The 23,090-nt window shown below is 34.8% G+C and overlaps 1 protein-coding gene across 1 annotated transcript; it reads right to left on the reverse strand.

Annotated features, from left to right (window-relative positions):
• Nucleotides 1-8,787: 8,787 nt before the first annotated feature.
• LOC112518013 (cactin) lies at nucleotides 8,788-21,267 on the reverse strand. Its single transcript, XM_025125519.1, has 13 exons — nucleotides 20,881-21,267; nucleotides 20,698-20,789; nucleotides 14,951-15,050; nucleotides 13,889-13,960; nucleotides 13,720-13,782; nucleotides 13,469-13,609; nucleotides 12,965-13,060; nucleotides 11,619-11,903; nucleotides 11,404-11,542; nucleotides 10,799-10,941; nucleotides 10,541-10,717; nucleotides 9,836-10,102; nucleotides 8,788-9,133 (listed from the first exon to the last, which is right to left on the reverse strand). Exons 1-13 carry the CDS (start codon nucleotides 21,193-21,195, stop codon nucleotides 9,014-9,016), a joined length of 2,010 nt encoding a protein of 669 aa, XP_024981287.1. The 5' UTR covers nucleotides 21,196-21,267; the 3' UTR covers nucleotides 8,788-9,013.
• Between the last annotated feature and the right edge of the window lie 1,823 nt (nucleotides 21,268-23,090).

The raw sequence follows: 23,090 nt of genomic DNA on the forward strand, positions 1-23,090 counted from the left end.
TGGTTCCTCACACTTAGCAGACCAATGGATCTCTGGTCCATCCACCTCTGGTTCCTCACACTTAGCAGACCAATGGATCTCTGGTCCATCGACTTCTGGTTCCTCACATTTAGCAGACCAATGGATCTCTAGTCCATTGACCTCTGGTTCCTCTAACCAGAGCTTCTTATTCTTCTTAAGATACAACGCTAATAGATACAGAGCTAATCCCTCTGGTTGACTTAGCGTTCTGGATTTCATGTTTACTTCACAACCAGAGCTTCTAGTTCGTCTAGGGCGATGAATATTCAAAATTTATGCAAACACACACACAATCATGCTTTTCATATTTTAATAAAATTTCTTAATTTGAGCATATTTCTAATATAACCGATTCAAGTCTCTTATTATACATACTTAAGTTAAACATAGGTGATCAGATTTTGTTTGATTTAAGTATAATAACGTAGCAATCATCTTTCAGTTATACTAGTGACATGCTTTGCATTTTTTTTTAAATTTATTTGAAAATTGTTTTGAAAATATTTGGTTATAGTTTGAGGTTTAGGAAAACTGGTATTCTCTATAACCGAGGCTCAGACACCAAATCTGTCACACCCCGCTAAAGCGGAAACATGATGTAGCAGGTATGTGTTTCATAGCACAAATTAATAGATAACACCATTAAAGTTCATAGTTCAAATTTTTTTTACAGATCCATAACCAAACTGTCTCGATGAAAACAACATCATATGCAAAAAGGGTTTCTAAAACTCGTGAATAGGTGTTATCACAATAATGCATCCATGACGTCAGTTCTTACTTAATTTCCTGAAAGCATTAAACATAAAACGATGTCAATTACAAAGAGTTGGTGAGTTCACGAGTTTTCATATGCACAAAATATATTTACAATGCATAAATCACTTCTTGCAAACTAATACATAAATTCGCACAAGATAAATGTAAATTTTTAACAAGGTTTAAAACTTGAGACGCTACTGAGCCTTACCTGACCAATGTGCCCCGTTATTTTACAAACTACCATAAAGTGACCCGCTCGCTCACTTAGGTACCACGATTCGTATCAGTACTACTTCAGCGGTGGCCCGTTCGCACACATGAGTAGACTATTAAACATAGGTAATGTGCACCCGTTTTTGGGTGGGACTGTCAACACAATAACGGCTATCCACAATTTTCACGGCCCGAGAACGTGCCCGAGTTAACTAGTAGCGTTTACGGATGGGGACTTTTTAAATTATACTCTCAAGTACATCAATTTATCATTTATACATAGTGCAATAACAATCAATTTTTCATGATTTCAACAATTTTGGACTAAACAGTTCTTCAGTCCAACAGTTTTACAACTAAATGGTATAGTTTGAAGACTTTCATGCTTTTCCCCCAATTTAAATAAACAAAACAGTAAAAGTGGGGCCGTGTATACTCACAAGTTTGCTGATGAATATCCAAAAACTTGATGACGTTTGAAGCACTAAACGTCCGTCCTAACTTTCCTAAACAGTCCGAAATCCAATAATTAGATCACCTATCGGGTCTCGATAAAGATAAAGTCAAATTATATCTTATGCAATGTCAATGAGTTTTTATGGATTAAAGTTGATACTTATATCATTTGTTCTAAAAACGGTCCAATATTTATACATTTTAGGATCAAAGTATTTTGCACATAAAGTTACCACTTGGACATAATGTAAATTCTGTTTTTGGAATTTTGGTCTCATAAATCACTGTTAAAAGGAACATTCCATAAGTCATTTTGTGTCCAAATTTTTATACCATATATGTTACTGTATTAGACAATTTCTGTCCAAATTCCACATATTTTGGAAGTGTTTTAGTTATTCAAATGTTCAACTCATATTCACGTGTCAAAGCAATCAGGACAGATTGCATTTTGTCAAATTTGTGGTCATATGGAAGGTCTAAACTTAACGTTTTTCAATGATTTCACTTGAGTTGTAAACTTAACTCATTAATCCAACTTCCAGAAGAAGAATTACACATTTTTATTAGTTTTTGAGAGAGTTATGTCACTTTGAACATGCATGTACGTTTCTGTCCAGCAGCATCATATTGCACCAGAGTTTTATGTCAAGCATTTAAATGCTCAAAACTTGATATTTTTGACTGAAACCAAAAACAATAGATCAACAACTCATCAAAGTAAACCCGAGAAGAAAAATCAAAATTTTGGATAAGTTTTTAAGGAGCTATGTATGTTCAAAGAAGGGTTTACCTACTGTTGAAGATACTGTTGCATACTTAACTTGTTCTAAATGATTGGAGGGTCAAAACTCCTTTTACACAATTCCAGTTTGAAAAGAACCATAACTCAACAAAGTACATTTAAAAAAAACAATCAGAGCATTTGGTCTTTTATTTTAGAAGATACGGACGACACAATTGCTAGTAAACAATCTGTCAAATCCAAAATGCCACTTTTAATGGTTAAATTCCACATGCAATGTGATTTTACCCCATTTCCTTGAGTTCTAAGTTTGTAGATCATAGATTATCACCATTTTGAGGAAATTTTCATGTCTTTGATGAATAATCTCCCATCTTAGATTCTCCAGAAAATTTGAGCTTAAAAAGAAGAAAGAATGTGTAGAAAATGAGAATTCATGTTGAAAAATACAAAGATAATGTAACTAATCTATTACCTTTTGCTTGCTACTACTTGAAGACTTGAATGTTCTTCAAAAATTATGGAATTTAAGGATGTTTGAAGGGTGGATTCGGCTGGAGTGGAAGATGAAGAGTCTAGTGAGAGAAGGGAGTAATGCGAATGAAGGTGAAAGTGAGAGATTTCAAAAGAAGTGAGGTTTTTTATATGTGGACTTAATGAGAATAAAGGGGCTAGCCCTTTTAAGGCACAATCCAACTTATTTTTATTTATTTATTTTTTTTATAAAAATAAAGCCCATTTAAATGTTAGCATAAATACAATTTGTCAAATACTGATAAAAATATCAGTATTAGATCAAAATTCTAAATTTTTGTAAAATTATTTGGACATTCAAATGAGATTTTTACATCTTTATTTTGGATTTTATAATATCAACTTTATTATGTTTGGAGAATTTTTAATGTATTTGGCATTACATAAGTTAACTTTATCAGCTACCCGTCGAAACAAGGTTTTCTGAACTATAATTTGGGAACTAAGCCAGATGAATTCTAATCAACATGACTAGACCATAATAAAATATAATTCTAAATATAGAAACCCTATAAAAATGCTAACATGATGCTCCAAAAATGACGGATGTCACACTTTCCCGCCTAAACATGTATCTAGACATAATTTACATTAGTGGTTTAATTAGACTCATTTGAACGTATTTAGACACAGTTTACATTAATAGTTTAATTATACTCATTTGATTGACATGTGTCATCTTATTCAATCAATCACGCTAATTTAGGATGCAATTAATTTTATTCTTGAGTTAATTAATTCGTGTGGTAACCGATTCTCAAAAAAATGGTGTTATATTCAATTTACTGAAATAGTTTCATTTCTAAATTTAATTTTATTCTAGGGTTAACTTCATTTTATTGTAAATTCAATTTACTGAAATGTTTTACTTCAAAGTTATATCAAGAGAACAAGTCTGAAGAATGAACAAGTCTGAAGTCATTCTTCAGAGTTAGCTCACCCGAACTCTGAAGTTTGTTTTTTCAGACATAGCTCACCTCAACTCTGGAGTCTGAACACTGAAGTCTTCTTTTTCAGACTTAAAAGTCTGAACTCTGAAGTCTTCTACAAGTCTAAAGAGTATAAGTCTGAGGAGTCATTCTTCAGAGTTAGCTCACCCGAATTTTGAAGTTCTTCTTTTCAGACTTAGCTCACCCGAACTCTGAAGTTTGAACTTTGAAGTCTTTTTTTCAGACTTATAAGTCTGAACTCTGATTTAGTGGGATTGATTTTATACTTCAGAGTTATTTCAAGAGTACAAGTCTGAAGTTATTTCTCAGAGTTATTTCCAGATTATAAATCTGAAGAGTTATTTTTTTCAGAGTTAGCTCACCCGAACTCTAAAGTCTTCATTTTCAGACAGAGTTCCATGCAAAGGCTTTGCATAGTGCAAGCAGAGCTTCTGACTTGTTTATACAGAGCTCTGAAGTCTGATGAGTTTTACTTCAGAGTTATTTCAAGAGTACAAGTCTGAAAAGTTATTCTAAAATTACTTCTAAGTATAAATTCAATTTACTGATATAGTTTATTTCTAAATTTAATTTTATTTTAGGTTTACTTCAGTTTAACTAATTATTGATATAGTTCAATTTCTAAATTCAAGTATGAAGAGTTATTTTTTAAAGTTATTGTTCAGAGTTATTTCAAGAGTACAAGTTTAAAATAACATCATACTTTCCATGATTATTCATATATGTAAGATAAGTTCTTGACATGATTTAATTTTTTTCAAATTACCCCGTGTAATACACGGGATCGAATATAGTGTGTGTGTGTGTGTGTATATATATATATATATATATATAGGGTTGGGTTCACGTGAGACTAGACTGTTTTCGTGAGACCCGTGAAACCACATTTTTACACTTGAAACTTCACAGCAAAAACACTGTGAAGGTTTAAAAAAGTCGAACCTTCACAGCAAAAACATTGTGAAGGTTACCTTCACAGCATTTTGCTGTGAAGTTTCAAGTGTAAAAAGTTGGTCTCACGAAAACAGGCTGGTCTCACGTGATCCCAAATTTCTCTCTCTCTCTCTCTCTCTCTCTCTCTCTATATATATATATATATATATATATATGAGCGATCAAATACAAACCGTCCTAATTTGTACAAACTATTACAAATAATCACATAAATTCGTCCTATATATGTATATATATATATATATATATATTTTTTTTGTAATTTATAAGGGTATTATGGTTATTTGAATTTAAAATAGTTATGTTTGGTAATTATTTATTATCAATAGATAAGTTTGACAACAACATAATATTCATACAAATATGGATGATATATCGGTTAACACAATATTAACAAAGATTTAATTAAGGTATCTATTAATTTTTTTGAAAAAAAATGCCACATATTAAAAAATGTAGAATAATTTTGTTTAAAAAAATCGCTACTAATTTCTAATGAAACATACTCAAACAGTTCAATGGAACAAAGCAATTTTCAATGAAATAGACTAAACTTTTCAATAAAACAGGGTTATATATGATTGCATTAGGTTCATATATATAACAGTTGTAATGAAACAAATTTATATTCATAGGTTTGTATAACAGTTTGTAATGAAACAAGTTCATATGTCATATATGATTGAGGTCCCCTGCCCCATTCCCATGCCTATTGTACATCATATGTAAAGATGTTATAATCAGATTGTAAAACGTATAATATTTGGGTATTCAAAAACAAGGTTTTTAGAATACTTTTGAAGTAAAGTGTTCTATTTAAGTTTTTTATATGATCCTCTGAAAAGTGTTTTTTAAACACATTTTTTTATACGACGTTATAAGAAAGTTGTTTTTTTAAATAATATAAAAAAGGTTTTTAATACCCTCTAGTTTAAAATTACCTTAAAAACTTGATATGACACACAATTGTTCGGACCATAAACATCTTACTGTTTAAACTTTACAAACTTGACTTAGGGGTCGCTTATCAAACGCTTACCCGAGTAAGCATTTATCAAGTCACATTACCTTTCGAATGACTATGACCAAAAATCTTATCCGATAAGAGCAAAAGTAAGGACCGAGAGTCTTACCAAGTAAGTGAAGGTGATGACTCTTACTCGGTTAGCACTTATCGGGTAGATTTTTATATACAATGTCGTTTTGATGGACTAATTCATGTTAGGTAAGGTAAATGATGATGTTGAATTTTACCGATAAACGCTTACCGAATAAGTGTTTACGTAAACGGCCCCATATATTCTATACATGATAAATGTTATTTTTTTATTAATATAAAAATACTTCATAAATTTTGAATTTTCTTTTTTAATAATATATTACATTAATTTTTAATAATATAAAAATACTGTTAATGACGTATTTTCGTTTAAATAAATGTTAATTATATAATTTATATGTAAATTTCGTAATGATGGTGAATAAACATGTGAAATTCTATAAATTCAACATTATAGTTCTCTAATGGGTAAAAAATAGACAATTTAAACAAATTCAAGCATTTATCAATTTACAAAAACAAACAGTCTTATTGATTCTGATTCCAGACTTCAACACCACCTCTTATCAATCAGAAGTGAAATAAGACTTGAAACTTCAACGGCTCTAAAAAACAAACATCATCCGAATGTTTTCACATGGATTAAGCCACTGTAATAAAATTGGGTATATAGGAATTGTGATAACATTAAGTTAATAAGACGTCTAAAATATGTAAGTGTTTTAATAGATTGTTTTATAGAACTTAAGTTTATAGGACTATAAAATAAAATGTCATATTTAAAAGTGTTTCAATAAGGTTATAAGACGCTTTAAAAAAATAGTAACAAGGTTTTTATGAGATACTTCTAAATAAAGTGTCGTGTAACTATTTTATAGGACACTTTTGAAAAATGTAATATAAATCCGTCTTTTATAAGACACGTGTTTATACAACACTTTTTTCAAACAATGTATTATAAAATAACTAATATGACATTTTATTTACAAAATGTCTTTAAACAACTTATTATGAAACGTCTTATAAACTTATAGTAACATTGTTAAATAGGACGTCTTTATTTTTTTGTTCATATAAACTTAAGGCCTACAAGTCACTCTATTAGGATACTTAAACACTTTAGGGTCCGATAAAACGAATTTTATAGTAATAAGCTAAACAATGTGAACGATAGAGATGTAGAGTTGTATCGAGGTCGAACAAGACTCCCAAACGTATTCCAAATCCAGTTAGATAATGAATGTCGTTGTTAACTCAGTATTTACTACAATAAAATTGGGTTCATAGGACGTCAACAATAAATAAGCGTACTAATAGATCACTTTATATGACATAATCTATAGGACTAAAAAATAAAGCGTCACATTTAAAGGCGTTGAAATAGGTTTATAAGACGCTTTTAGGCATCGCAACAAGTTTATTAGTACACTTTTATAGAAAAGGTCACAGTAGACACAAATGTCCTATAAAAAGATGGGTTTATACGACAACTATTTAAAAGTGTCATATAAAATAGCTAATGAGACGTTTTCTATTAAAAAGTGTCATAAAAAACTTCTTAAGATGTTTTATTTTTGGACTATATAAATTAAGTCTCATATAATAGTTTATTATGACGCTTATTTATTGTTGGTGCCGCATTAGTCCAGTTTTGTTGTAATGATGATTAAGAGGTCGTTTACCAAACATTTACTTGGTAAACACTTACCGAGAAAATTCAATACTATTATTTACTTACCGGGTAAGATTTTAGTCAACAAAAACGGCTTTTTATACAACAATTTTCTCGGTAAGAGCTGACTGTGGTAAGAGTCATTGCTCTCACTTACCGGGTAAAACTCTCGGTCATTGCCTCTTTCTTACCGGGTAAGATTTTTTATTCTTATCATATTCATTTGATAAGGTAATATAACTTGGTAAACGCTTACCCAAATAAATATTTGATAAATGGCCCCTTAATGATGATATCACCATCTACTTTGGTTGCAACAATTCAATTGGACATGACCAAGAAAACGTGTCAATTACCCGCAACCACCACAAGTTTTGTCCCAATGTATTCCAACAACTCATTCAGAACATCTCCATCAGATTCTTTAAAATAAAGAAAATAGAGATTTTAAATATTTTTAGCATGTTTTTTTGCTCAAACTTTTTCTCTGATACGGAGAAAGTAGGAGAGAGAGTGTAAAAATCTCAAAAAATGATTATAATAAAAAAGAAATATTATTTAATATATTTCCACCAATAGGTTGAAAATAAATATTTAGAGAGATAAATAATATTTTAATAATATAATAAATGTTGTAATTTTTAGAATGGAAAATCTGTTAGAGTTGAATGTACTTTTATTTTAAATATTTAAAATTTTACATTTATTTTGGAGAATTTCTTGAAGATTTTCCGATAAACCTAATGTCCCCTATGGCAACTACCACATGTAATTTGGTTGGATCTAAGCGCATCACCCTGGTTATTACTTTGTATGGTATGTATAGAGAGAAACAAATGCTGAAAATACTATTTAACCATTAAAGAATCTTGATTTAGGAAGGAGGTCGGAGTTGTGAAAGGGCTGGAGAAGAGGACGAGCAAGTGCCAAACCCGACAAACCCATGGTAGCTGATGAGGTTTATGATTCGAGAAGAAAAGGAGTGGGTGGGTATACGTAATGTAATACCATTTTTGTTTAATTTTCTAATGTAATATTAAGTGAATGAGAAAAATAGCAAAATGCTCTAAAGTTAACGGATCTTGTTAACATTGTTAGCCACAGGGACCAAAAAGGAAATAAAGTGGAAACCGTAAAGATAAAAAAATGTAATATTTTAAAGTAGGGTCTAGACATTTGATAATGGGTTAAACTATAGGGATTAAAAGTGTAATTTACTCTAAAACTTATTAATAATTCACGTCGGTATCACGTTACCACATCATATTTTTAAAATAAATCGACCATGGTGTCCACATAAAATATCTTACCGGTGAATATCGCAAGAATCAAGATGAAAAAGTAGGCATTTACAAAAATAATAACAAAGGACAATAACCCTAAAATAAAGATATTAAAAATTGGTTTCACTTTAAAATATAATCAGTTCTCTTAAAATATGATCAACATTGTTTAAAAATTTATCATTGTTACATTTTAAATATCATGTAAATAATAAAACCAGAAGAAACAACAATAACTCGGTGGGTTAAACGACGAAATCATCCTCAAAGGTACAACCATCTATGCTCAAATTACAAGTCAAAGAAGTGGCATGTACTCATCATACCGTTCATCATCGTCGGATTCGCAGCAACACCAAACACTCATCGACGGTACCTGTACCGTTTGAAGTTGAAATATACGTGCAAGATTCCACGCTCAAAGGTGCATTTGAATCCCTTCTTGTGGGAATACTCCCATTCTTTGTTAACAATGCGAAACGCCTGCAATATATACATATGTTCAGTAACAGTACGTACAATACAGAAACATCTGGAAAAAAAAAACTCAGGAACATTGGTATGGTTTGACTTTTAAAGTCGGGTCAAACAAACATCTACCAGATTTAATATTGACATCAATTTTCATGCTAATTCAACACCAGCATTATTCCATTTGTGATGTTTTATTGTATGTAAAATATTTGACAAGACCAACTGAACGAAGCACTATATACTTTTAGGATGGATTGTATGAAAATCATGGGTACTTTATTGTATGAAAATCATTGCTACTTTTTATGTCATGTTCAGGAACTTAGGCTATGTTTTGAAAAATTTACTTGATAAGCTAGTTATTGGCTAATAAGTTAGCTTATAAGCTCCTTAGCTTTTTGCTAATTAGCTAGTTGTTAGCTGATAAACTAGTCACATTTAATAAAAACTAGTTGATAAGCTAGATAACAGTGTAAAATGACCTAAAAGAAAAATACTAAGGACATTTGTGTAAAATAAAAGGGGCATAATTGGAAATAGTGAAAAAAACCCAATAAGCCATCTAAAGTAGCTAGCTTATCGCTTACCAAACAGGGTTTTTTCAATAAACTAACTTATGGTTATCAAACAAGGCTTTAGAACAAAACCTTGAGGTGTGCTACCCGATGATGATATATTGAAAAGAAAGTGCAAAATGATGTTGAAACTTACGATATCCTCATAGGGTGGGCCAGCATGGAATCGAATGATGCAGGTTTCAGCGCTATCACCGTCCTTCTCTATCGTGTAAATGGGAGCTTTTGTTTTGTCAACAAGATCCGGGTAGAATATATTGAACTTGTAACCTTGCACGATCTTTGGGGGCGGATTGTCATGATCGTAGTGAGTCTGGTTGTATTTGTTCCACTCGTATCCAGTGTGCACTCGGTTAAAATACTTTGGTTTTCTAGGTCGATATTTGTCATGCCACCAGTATACCTATAAATTCAGATCCATGCACGTAAATTTAATGTTGAAACATATTACCCTAATAGACAGTATTCCAGATTAACCGACCATCCTACCAAAAACCAAACCAACCTAGTATATCCCACCCAGAGGTAGGGTAGGGGTACGATGATTCCATAACGTTTATTTAGGAGAATAACCTTATGACAATATTTTTCCTAAATATAACAAATTTAGAGGCATTCTTGTGTTTATAAGAGGCACTCTTCTGTTAGGTGTTGGAAGGCTTCCTAAATCTGTTAGGTCATGCATTTAAAAAAAGAAGTGTTAAGTTGTTATTTCCGAAATAATCTGTTTCCAAGAGACGGAGTCTAGTTCATAAAGATTTCAGCCCTTATAAACCTGTTAAGAGATTAATCCCTCGAAATCGCTCCAAAAGCAGGATAAGGTGATGTTTGTTTGTTTTACCTGCGAGTCCACATTCACTTCATCGCTGTTTCCAAACACTTCGTCACCATTATCCATGGCTCCCATGATTTTGACGGCCCTCATCTCTAAATTATCCTCAGAGGGAGGTGGTCGCATAGCCATTGCTTCTTGAAATTTACGCTGCTGTTCTTCCACTACAGCTATACGCTTCCTTTCCTGTTTTATGAGACAAATATGTTACACAACTCTATCTTCAAGCAACAATATGTTGAAGGAGGGGGCGTCGGTGTTATTTACCAATATAGCCCTATCCTCTTCGGGGTCAATTGCTTCATCATTTTCATCCTCGTGCAATAATTCTGGTGAAAATGAACCAGCTTCTTCCTCCTCCATTGACTCGTCATTTGGTATTGGTTCTGGAGAGAGAGGGACTTCATCGTCTGTATGCAAAAGAAAATTATCATCCAACTTCTTTCAATTGCAAAGTAATAATCTTGAGAGCATCACCAACAGATTCTCCATAATTTTCCCCAGAGATGGAGAATCAAAAGTCGAAGTCTCCAAAAAAATATAAATTCAACTCCAACAACTCCATTTTGGAGATTCCAGCATTAACTAGATTATTAAAAGATTCAATATGTTTATAAAATTTTCTCTCTCTCCCAAACATTTAATTATGAAGAGTCTTATTGATGGGAATAATAAAAAAATCTCTCCTAAACATTCAATTTTAGGCAATTCTCGAAATTTGGAGAACGTTACCTCCTCTTTCTCCATTTTGGATAAAGTTTTGGAGAATTTGTTGGAGCAAAAAAGTAGCATAAGATCCACAAAATCTCCATTTTGGATAATCTGTTGGAGATGCTCTAAGAGACTATTTACTCGAAAATAACTGTCCATACCCTCGTGAGCATGATCAGATTCTTCCTCCACTTTTGGTGAGACGGTTTTGTCTCTCTCAACATCCCCATAAGTAGCATATGGCTCAAGGCGTTCTAAATGCTTACGCAACATCATATTGTGAATTTCCTTTAAGCAAGCCTACAGATACAGAAAAAAGTGTATTAGAAGATGAAAAGGGAAGACTGGATTCCATAAGCATTGATGATAACTGTACCTTTGCTTTATAGATGTGAAGACGTTTAAGAACAGCTTCCCAATACTCGACAACCTTAGCAGTGCCAGAACGCATCTGTGACTCAATCTGGGACTGAAGAGCTTCAAGTGCGACGAATGATTTGCCATCGAGAAGGTTCCTCACATCTGCCTCGATACTTGAGTGCAAACCTCTTTCTTCTGCAAGTAGCTCCACAGGTGGTTGTTCACCTCTGACTCTAGCTCGATCCAATGTGTCTTTTTTACGTGCCTCAGCTAATTCCCAGTCACAAACCACCAGAAGTGCCTACTTAATTAAATTACATGATAATTAGGTAATCAAGAACAGAAAAATTGAAAAACTAGGCAATAAAAGGAGACCTGAATTTGAAAACATCAAATAATTGTGAAATTTATCGTCTTTAGAACTCCTTGGTCATCAAATAATGCCTATGATCAACAATTTAATTGGGAACATAACTACCCACTGCATCCAATCTCTAAAAAAAGCTAGAATGTAGGCCTTCAGACTGAAGAATGTGTATGAAAAAACTGAAGAGAGATCTGACATGAATGCTAGTTGTGTAAACCTTTTAGAGTCTACTTGTATTCTGGATGTTTGATACAGTATGCCTATTCCCAATAAGAGGCCTTTAAGCATGTGTGACGCAAGCAGCTATATCACAAATTGAAAGAAAAACAGATGATCAAATCCTCGGAAACTTCTGTATATTTGAAAACTAAGGGCATTTCCCAGTATGCATGTAAAGTTCTATTTATTCCCATACATCATGCCATAAGCAATATGATTCAATTAAAGAGAGATACTTTATAGGAGAAGTATATTAAAAGATAGCTTGATTAATCACTCCTACAGAAACCTCTATAATTTAAATCTAACATACTACTAGCTGACAGCAAGAAAGCACACAAGAATTATAGAAGTTAATTAACATATAAGCTTCAGTTTTCTTCTCTTTAGGCACGGAAGGGGGCATTGTCACCTTGTATAATGAGACTCTCAACAATGCGAAATTGGGGGAACTACATAAACTTGGGATATCAAAAGATACACCAGCAAAAATTGGACTTAATTATAGGTGGGGTGATAAGAACACAGACTAATTCTTATTTTATTTATAAGAGTACCAAAGAATAAGACAAGGATAGCCCCTACAATTCGAGAAGTAGGATATCTCCCAAGACTTAGACACAATTTTTCCTCCCAAAAACACTTTACCCCATTATTTACTTGAGATCTCCTAAGCCTACGACAGCTAATTAATATGATAATAGAAGATAATACTCGGCACTTGTACATTCTATCAAAATGCCCAGTCATATGATGGGGGTAGAGAGACAGATTACCTCCCAATATTGTATATGTGTTGGTGTTCCAGTGTCCATCTCTAGATGCATTTTTATGTCCTCATGAAGCTCTTCCATCTCTTTAACTGTCAAACCCTGTACCAATCAAGAATAGATTTGCATGAAACCATGAACATTAAACCAAGCCACATATGATACAAAGAACACTTAGAGCTTTTAGATTAAAAAGATAAAAGTTCAATTTTCTTTGGAGAAGTCTCCACTTCATAGATCCCCTCTCCCCCATCGATTTGACAAAAACGGATTATAAAAGAAAAAGACCAAGCTTGATTTAAAATACTAATGACAAAAGGAAATTTTCTTTCCCATTATTCTTGGAACAAGAGAAGTTTTCCAAGACAAAGGACAGTTAAAAAACAAAAAGAGGGAGGAGGCATAAATCAAAACCTTCATATATTGATGGGGAAAGTTTCAGCAAAGAGCAGCCTTAAGAAGACATAAATAAGCAAAGCAGCACTTGATCATAGATGATTAAATGGGTACCTTAAAGACCATGTATGGCTCCTCTATCTCTATATCATTTTCATCAGAAGGATCAAGATGCTTAGAAAGTATATCAATTGGCTTGATACGCCCTTCACGCAACCGTATACCAGATCGAACTTTGCTTTGTTCGAAATGAAACTGTCATAGCACATGTTAGTGAACATTTAGAATTTTAAAAGATGATGGGACGACTTTTACTACTGAATACAAGATTATTCCAAAGTGATAAAAGCAATAAAGCACTCAACCTCTTCTTCTTTCTTTTCCCAGTCTTGGAACTCAGCCCGAGCACGCTCTCTAGCCAGCAATGCCTGCAAGACAACGGTTATCAAGCTATGCACTTTCTAACTTAGAATTATTACAAGCAAATAACAATAAGACCTAGAAGTAGAATGATAGTTATGCAATCAAACTTACCATCTCCTCCTCATGCTGTGCTTTTTCAATAGCCCTTTCCTCCCTTCTCTTTTTAACCTTTTCAATTTCAGCCTGCAGTATTATTGAAGATATAAATAGATAGAAACTAAAATATAGAAGACTATTGATGGTCCACTAAAACATTTGGTCTAATGATCAGACAACTAATGAATAGCATGTAACCTACAAGGGTCGGCTCAGCAGCAACCAGAAGGTCACAAATCACCTCATGAAGCAAGAGGTCTTTGGCTTGATTCTGCTGGGTCCACCAATCTCCATTGTGGGCCACACCAATCTCCCCTGAGGGAGACTTTGCCCAGTTTGAATGTATGTGGTGGTGGTTTACAGGAGATAGTTGAATAAGAGTTTCTGTTAGAGAGATATTTACGCTCTTCTAGAAGAGACAAGCTTGCTTAATCATGATGTGATATCTGTCCTTACCAGATATTTCAATATATCTTCAATACTTCAATATGTATAGAAGATATCATAAATAAAAGAGAAAGAAAATATTTTTTTGAATGAAAGAAGTACAATCAGATGAAGTGTAATGATAGGATAATTAGTTATTTGAGGTTCAAGCTTGCAATATGCATTGGAAATAACTCTTTAAAGTGTAATAAGATCTACGAGTTGCGTAGCTTCCTTGGCATTTTTCATGGACTTTGAGTTCAAGATGTCTTGTACACTCTCAAAAAATTAGTATGAAGGGCATCACATGATTATTTACATAAAACGTTGCAGCATTTTCATGTTGAAGGTTTCAGATCATCAATTTGCAAGATACCATATAAATAGTATACCTAAAGTTGATTTATTTCTTTCCCTGATGGACAATGCAAAACTTGGAGCACAGGTAACAGATTGTGATTTATTTATTAGGTAAAGGTACGGACACAGAGTCTAGACAACAAAGCAACCCATACTAAATTCAAACCCCCCGACGGCAAGAGCCTTATAAATTGGAGCATTTAGGAGAATTATGTAAAATAAGCTAAATATCCAAAGAGAGTAACATCCAAGAGGATACAATGCAAATAATTCGGCTTGGAAGTTACACACCATCCTTTCTTTCTGTCTCTTTTTTTCAGCTTTAACAGAGAACATGTCAAGAGGAACTCCTTGAGTAACATCACGCTCGATCTTCTTTCTCCACACAAACCTGCAAATCGTATATCATAGATTCATTAGCATGAATAATAATAAATATTGCAAAACTGTTGGGAAAGAAAACTAGTGATGTGAGGATATTCTAATATTGTATTCACCAAATGTATTGCTTCTTTCATATGTATGAAATAACAAGGAACAATTTCGAAGTTGCAACAAACTTATAAAATAAAAATCACTCCTCTCAATAAAAATTAAAAAAGCGATTGCAGCTTATTGCAATTGCAGGTCACTATAAATCATCCCTCTATCCTTTTCCCTTTTGACAAAGATAGCATCCCCACACAGACATAAACCCACAACTTCACAAGGTAATAACCCAGGTCTGGGTTTTCAGACACATACCCAATTATTGAACCGTGATCATAGGCCATAGCCATAGGAGGTGGGCAGTGAACTGGCTGTGAGTGTTGGAGGCTTGGATATCGTGGAAGTGAGGAGAGAAAGGCTCAAGCAGTTTGAACTTTGGACTAGCATACTAATAACATGTGTTTTCAGTTGCTCAGATGAACATATAGAGAGAGAGATAGAAGTCTTCACCATGAGAGTTGGAACATATAAGAAACAAGCCTAACTCACTATGATATTAGAGAGTTCAATTTACGCGCATAATTCACTTTTGTACTTTGTTTTAACAGAGAACCACAGGTTCGTCCATTTCAGGCCAGGTAAGAAAAATCCCATGGGCCTTGTCACCTGTTAACCAGTGAGACATCATTTTATGAAATACACATTTGTGGGTAATCTGGGTTTGGGTCACAAATCCCCAGATCTGGAAGTACTTAACATAGCATCACAAATGCTACATACATGTGCACGACTACATGGTGAAAGTGGTTTAGAGGACCCTCCGTCATGAGTATCCAAATGTCCCCGTGGCATAGAGTTGTTTGGTTTAACCAAATGATCCTGAAGCACTCATTTATCCTTTGGTTAGTGGTCCACCGACACCTACCAACTCAGAATAAAACATGGATTTGGAAAGAGAGGCTTGCGAATATGTTGTGTTCACCTTGTACAATAATCCACGATAGTCATAACCACCTATTCTTTTTGTGTCCATACTCTAAGCAAATTTGGACGGCCCTCAAGATTTCATCCAATATGGAGGATATGAGGGATACATGGGATGGTATAATCGATTTGGTGACATGAGTACTCCTGGAAAGGCCATTAGCGATCTCCAACAACTGGTCCTCAGTGCCACAGTATACCACATATGGCAGGAGAGAAACCGATGGTTGTTTATGAAGGTGTACCATACAGCTTAGGAATTAACTATTACTATTCGGAATGAGGTATAGGATGAAGTTGAAGAGCGTGAGCCTAGTCCTGGGAGCTTGGAACTTATCTAATACTCGATGCCGTTGTCTGTTCGAAGGATTTTGATCTTTGCATCATATTGTGTAAAGATCATCAAATGGAACTTTTTAAACATACTAACAACTTCAGCTTTGTTATGTAAAAGATAAATCCAACAAACTCGATTATGATCATCAATGAATGAAGTAAACCATCTTTTATTAGAAAACTGATGGGATTTTTTAAGGACCCCATACATCACTATGAACTAGAGAAAATAGACTCGATGCACTATAGGTATGAATAGGAAACAGGACTCTAATATGTTTGGATGTCTGACAGACTTGTATGAAAAAACATCCGAATCATTAAATAAAGATGGAAATAGTTTCTTAAGGTACGAAAAACTAGGGTGGCCAAGCCTTTGTTGAAGAAGATTGATTCGTTGGTAACGATTTTAGGTAGTAGATCTAAACTAGAAAGCTTGTGGCAGATTTGGATGGAAGTACTATAATCCAAAAGTCTTTTTAGCACGACCAATCGTCTTCCCAAATACCTGATCCTGGAAAAAACACAAATGTTCAGAAAAATTATCCAGACACTTGGAATCTGAGGTCAGATGGCCAATAGAGATAAGATTGTACGACAGTTTTGGTACAGATAGAACATCATGGATAATCAAGTAGGGTGTAAGTTCAACTGGGCCAATTCCTTCAACATAAGCTATAGAACCATCTGCTAAGGTGATTGTTCTTGCAATTGGGCAAGGCTTTAAGGATTGAAAGACAAACTCATTACCAGACGTGTTCTGATGCTTCGAAATCCACAATCCATGACTCACCTGGAATATCTTCGGTTCGTTGGTTACCACAAGCCATAAGTGAGGTTGAAGATGTTAAGAGCTGCCCAATTTGTTCAAGTTGTGCCTTCGAAAAAACAGCATCCATAGATTTTGGAGGAAGAAGATGATCCTGATCTTTGGGTTGTTGGATTTCCTTTACCTTTCTGGAATTTTTTGGCTCTGAGGTTCCCAATTAGCAGGTTTTCCGTGGATTTTCCAACAAGTACTCTTTTGTATGATGGGGACGTTGACAGTGGTCACACCAAAGAGTAGGCTTGCGAGGTCCATGGTTATGTGCAACATGGCAGCGGTTTCAAACTCGATGTGTGTTCCATTAAGAACTGGACTTGTCATCATGGTCCTTTCCCAATGTTCTTATCGGCGAACTTCAACAAAGATGGCATCGACTACTGGTAGGGGTTTAATGCTGAGAATACGTCCTCGGACTTTATCAAGTGAGGAATCAAGACCAGCCAAGAAATCATAAGTTCTTTCTTTGGTAAGCACTTTCTTGTATAACTCGGCATCTACTGGATCCTTCCACTCAGGCTGAGAAAAATGATCCAATTATTGCCAAAGTTTAGTTAACGCATTAAAATAAGTAGTAACATTACCGGTATCTTGTCTCAGATTTCGAGCCTTAGTTTGAGGCTCAAACATCTGTGAGGAGTTTTTGAGATCTGAATAGGAGCGAGCGACGGCATCCCAGATAGATTTTGCCGTAGGGTAAAGGAGGTAAATTTCTACAATACTGTCTTGCATCGAGTTGATGAGCCATGCCATAACCATGGAGGTCTGAATATCCCATTCAGTAAACGAGGGATCTGTGGGTAAGGGTTTTTTGATGGAGCCATCGATGTAGCCATGCTTCCCCTTCCCACGAATAACGAGTTGGACAGATCGAGACCATTGAAGGTAGTTCGATACAGACAGCTTAAAGTTTGTAATTTGGAGACAGATTGTTTTCGGAATTGGCAGCATTAGGAATGCTTTCTGACAGGTTCGATTTTCCTGGGTCCGATCCCATACTGGTTATTGTCTTATTGACTAAACATTGTTCACTTCGGAGTTAAATTCATGCTGGAGTACTGTTCGCGCAGAAGGCTTTAAGAAAAAAAATTGAGAAGAATCAAAGTTTTTAGAGCTTTAATACCATAAAAGCTTTAGAGAAGTAGGAGGAATATTATTTTCTACTTTTTGTTGATTACAGCATAAGAAACTATATATACAAGTAGAGGTTAGGAGATAAGCTACAACTACAACTACAACTCCTAACAATATGGGATAAGCACTTATCTACAAATGTTTCCTTAATAGAGTCTATCTATAACTCTCCATTAATCTATATCTGATTACTATTCTACATTGTGTCTAGTCTAATGATCTCCATACTGATCATTGGTTGGACTTGCTTTTGGGTGGTAGTACCACGCCATTTATGTATATTCTTTAATCTCGTTCTCATAAAATATTGTTACCATCCTCTTTCCCAACACTACATACATATAACCTCAACGGAGTACTGATAAAACCCATCACAGGAATTGATAAAACGCATGTAATCATCATAGTTGCTCAAACACCTAAACGTCCTCAACAAAGATCACTATAGTCACAACTTTGGGAGTGTGTAACCTGAAATCATAAGCACCTAACCACTGCATCCCCCTACAGTAGTTGTTATATTAGCAAACAGTTTCAGAGAAGAAAGACAAGCATGCCAGGAAACGAGCCAATATTCTAAGTTCTTTTCACAAATGAAACTTTGAGACAAAGATAATGAACTAATGATCACCCATAACCTCTATCCGATAGAGACTAAGACCTATGATGCTACACATACCTACTTAGAACCATTAAGTAACCACCTAGACATTAAGCATCCCCAAACACTTCAATTAGTCAGGACCCCTGAATAGACCACCTAGGATGTAAGTGTTAGGTAAAACGTTACACACGCAATACGCACAACCCAAAAACAAGAGAAGAACACAATAATTTACGTGGTTCACACGATCAGATTGATCGTGCTAGTCCACGGGGGCAACTAGGGTTTTTTTTATTTAGGTGCTACAACGTTTACAAGTACAATGAGATTAATATATATAGACAAACATAATTAGGGTTATCTCCTAATCAAGGAAACTAGGGTAGAGACTAGGGCCGGCTCCTTTTGGGCTAGGGCCGGCTCCTTTTGGGCTAGGGCCGGCTCCTTACTTTATGCCTCCTCCCTTTTGTCTAACTTAGTAGGCCGAAGCCTACATTCCAACAGTAAGCATCCTCTGCCACTATGATTTGTAACTAATCATTGAATTAAATGGTTCAAAAACTAAGCAAGGATAATCAACATTTTTCAACTTGAATGGAATCTTACCAATCTTTTGTAGAGTAATGGTATCAATGGAACAATAACACTAGTAATTTAGAAAAGTAATTGCTCAAAAAGTTAGTCCTTATATGTCCACATGATCTAAAACTATATCTTATATAATCAAATAAACCGCTTGCGGCTCTGCTTACACACTTTAATCCCCGCTTAGGCAACTAAACATTAAACATCACTGAACCACCTTGCCCCACTTAATGCTTTTTAGAACACTTGACGGAACGGTGACTAGAATACTTGTAGGTCATGTGGATAGTTATAAAGAAGGGACTTCATAAAGAACAGACTTGTGCAATACATTTTTACTCAGGGATCAACTCTTTTAAAATTTATAAGTTCATATTAATGTTGTCTTATTAAGCGTGATGTTCACCACATTAATTCCCTTCAGCTGTTTGCATGTCTTCTTCATTTGACAGGCCTAACAAGTCCAACTGGTGTGGATGCTCCTGCTGGACTCGTTAGGGAATAAGAATGATCTCTTAAGCTTCCTAGCAATTATAGACCAAGAAGATAAGCATAGAATAAATTTAAAAGTTTTGCACGCACATCCAATAACAAGCATAACTGTGATTCCAAGATAGCAATTCACTAGTGATGAGGTACAACCAGAGAAAACTGCTTCTCATGACTCTCAGTTGAGGGTGGGTTGACCCGGGCCAGGACGAACCTTCCAACAAGGAGAATAGTCCATCGCGGGCACTACCCGACTTATTTTGGTATTGCATATAAGTACACCTCACCGTTCCATCTCAGTATAATGGTACTTGATATCCAACACCAGAGCATCCATTTTTTATGCAGGGAAATAATACATTGACTAATGTATAAAATGTCTAAAACCAAAACTTGTCCTGCAGGGTAAGGCAATCCAAATGGCTGGAGAAACATTAAGCACCTATTTACTGGGCAAGAACATAGATATGATTCAGATATTAAGTGAAGTTTAACATCCAATAACTCAACCTAGCTTCTACATTAACAGAATTGGTCGAAAATCATATAAATTACTACAACAGTAATTCAAAGGTGAAGTTATATATGTTTAAGCGTTCTTCTGGATGTACATAGAAAAGCAACATAAAAGAGTGAAAAGAAGTAGGAACTTACTTCTCGTTGAGATTGGAATCACCAAATGGATTCGAGTCATTGGCATAACCATAAACTGTCTGAGATTTCAGCTTCTTTGCTACTTTCATTGCCTGAAGGATTGTAAGTACAGCAATCAAATCACCAAACAAGGTATCATCACATTTAATCAGCCAAAATTAACTTTCACCGTAAAATTCGAACCTTCTTCTGAGCTTTTTTGGCTAGATACTCGGCGATCTCCTCTTCACTAATCTTCTTTGACGATCCCGTCCCCTTCTTTTTCTTCTTGCTCCTGTGGTCATCAGAATCATCTTCGGAGTCGTCGTCATCAGAGTCCCGACGCCGGCTGCGCTTGCTACTGCGGCTACGGTCCCTGCTTCTCCCCGAAGGACGTCGTCGAGGAGAAGAATCATGGCTGTCGGATTCATCTGAGATGGAGGGTGAATCATCGTCATCATCATCGATATGTCTTCGTCTGGATTCTTCTCTCTTGCTCCTCCTACTACTGCCCATCATTGATTTTTGCCTTCCGAAACCTTCAAGGTCGCAAGAAAAAGATTGACCCCTGATAGAGGGTTTTAGGGTTTCTGGGTTATCAGATATCAATCTGCTAGGAACAACATATACGTTAGTAATATGTATCAATATTTCATGAAAAAAAAAATAGTTAGGTGTTGTTTGGCGGTTGCTGAATGGTTTGGTGCAGAATGGTTAAGTGGTCAGAATGGTTAAGAGGACAGAATGGTTAAGTGCTGAATGAAATAATGTTGTTTGGTAACTGTTCTCTGAATGACAATAAATTACCATTTTAACCCTCTGTTTTGAATACCAAAAGACCTTCCATCCTTGTCATCTTCTCGATGTGGGTTTCGACACTGAAGACAAAATATTAAATGTTTTTGACCGAAAAACACCCAAATCCGCCATGGATGTCAACTGAGAACTCAAAGTTCCGAAAGTTTCGTCGGAGAAATCAGGTAATTTCATGGTGCAAGTCGAGTTCATCTATTCCAAAAACGCAAAAACAGGTTTAAGGTACGAATTATGTAAGCATTTTGAGGTAATAAAAATAAAAACTTTAATTTTCTCTCTAAACCCCATCTAACAAGAGAATGATAATGTTCACCATTGCAGCAACCGTAAGTCATGAAATTTCTTCTTGATTTCCAAACCCATTTATGTCACAGAGAAGCTTATTCGATACCACAATGGAGTTTACGTTTGTGATCAGTTTCTTTTTCAATGTCGATTTGCAGGCATACCTTTGACCAGAATTTGGACAGCCGGCTCCAGAGATGCCCATTTGGTTTTGCTACTACATAGATCCATTTGTGTGGATGGAAAGGGGAAGAAAATGGTGGAGATTAGGAGATGATGAGAAGGGGAAGTCAAAAGGGAATTAATAATATAAGTTGCAGAAGAGGATGAATGAACGTGGTGAGGTGGAGGAATTAAAAGAGAGAAGAAGGGAAGAAGGTGTGAAGGAAGAAACGTTGTGGGAAGGTGAAGGGCAAATAAGGAAGAAAATGGATCTGAACCATTAGGCAAGCCCTTACATGCTAAATCGTTAAGAGATGATTGTCATTATTAAGAGGTTTAAATTTTTATGCCAAACAACTCCAACCTCTTACTGATTAAGAGGTTCCCTCTTTTTGATAGAGAGGGGGGTGACCCCTCCAGATCAAGAAAAAACACTTAAACGCTAAAAAGCAAGACAAAATACGCGCTCGGGTGGGGGCGAACCACATCCACCAGAAAACCAAGGCACCCCGAGAGAAAAGGAGGAGGAAGAAAGAGAAGAAGAAAGAGAGAGGAAGAGAAAGAGAGAAAAGAAAAGAGAGACAGGGGAAGAGACGAGGTTCCCTCTTAATGTCACCATTAAGAGGTTACCAAACAGGCCCTTAATCACAAGGGTGATCTTGATTGGTTTGAGTTAGTCCAAAGATCAAAAATATCACAAGGTTTTAGGTTCAAATCAGAGGAGGAATAAAAATCCCCTTCTGGTTACGGAGGTTCAAATGCGGCGATTCTGGACTATCTGCAAAACAGGTAGTCATCTTGGAATTAGTCAGCTCGTATAACGGATTGGATATCCAGGTTAATAAAAAAACATATACGAGTGTTCATAATCATAGATTTGTTTGTATAGAAAAATAAAATGATAATTTATTTTTTTTATTTTTAGGAGTGTTTGGGATTGCTTATAGAGATAACTTATTAATTTTTTTGTATGTAATATTGATAATAAGTATTTGGATAAACAACTTATATTAATGTCAAACTGATAATAAGAAGTTTTTGAAAAAGTTAAAGCATTCTAACTTATAATCTCTTACAAATTAATTATCTCATGTGTTTTAAAAATTCAAATTTAAAGTTTATTACTATATTTTTTTTTATAACTAGAAGGG

This window comes from Cynara cardunculus (genome assembly GCF_001531365.2).
Source record: "Cynara cardunculus var. scolymus isolate 2C chromosome LG 9, CcrdV1, whole genome shotgun sequence".
NCBI classification, from domain to species: Eukaryota; Viridiplantae; Streptophyta; class Magnoliopsida; order Asterales; family Asteraceae; genus Cynara; species Cynara cardunculus.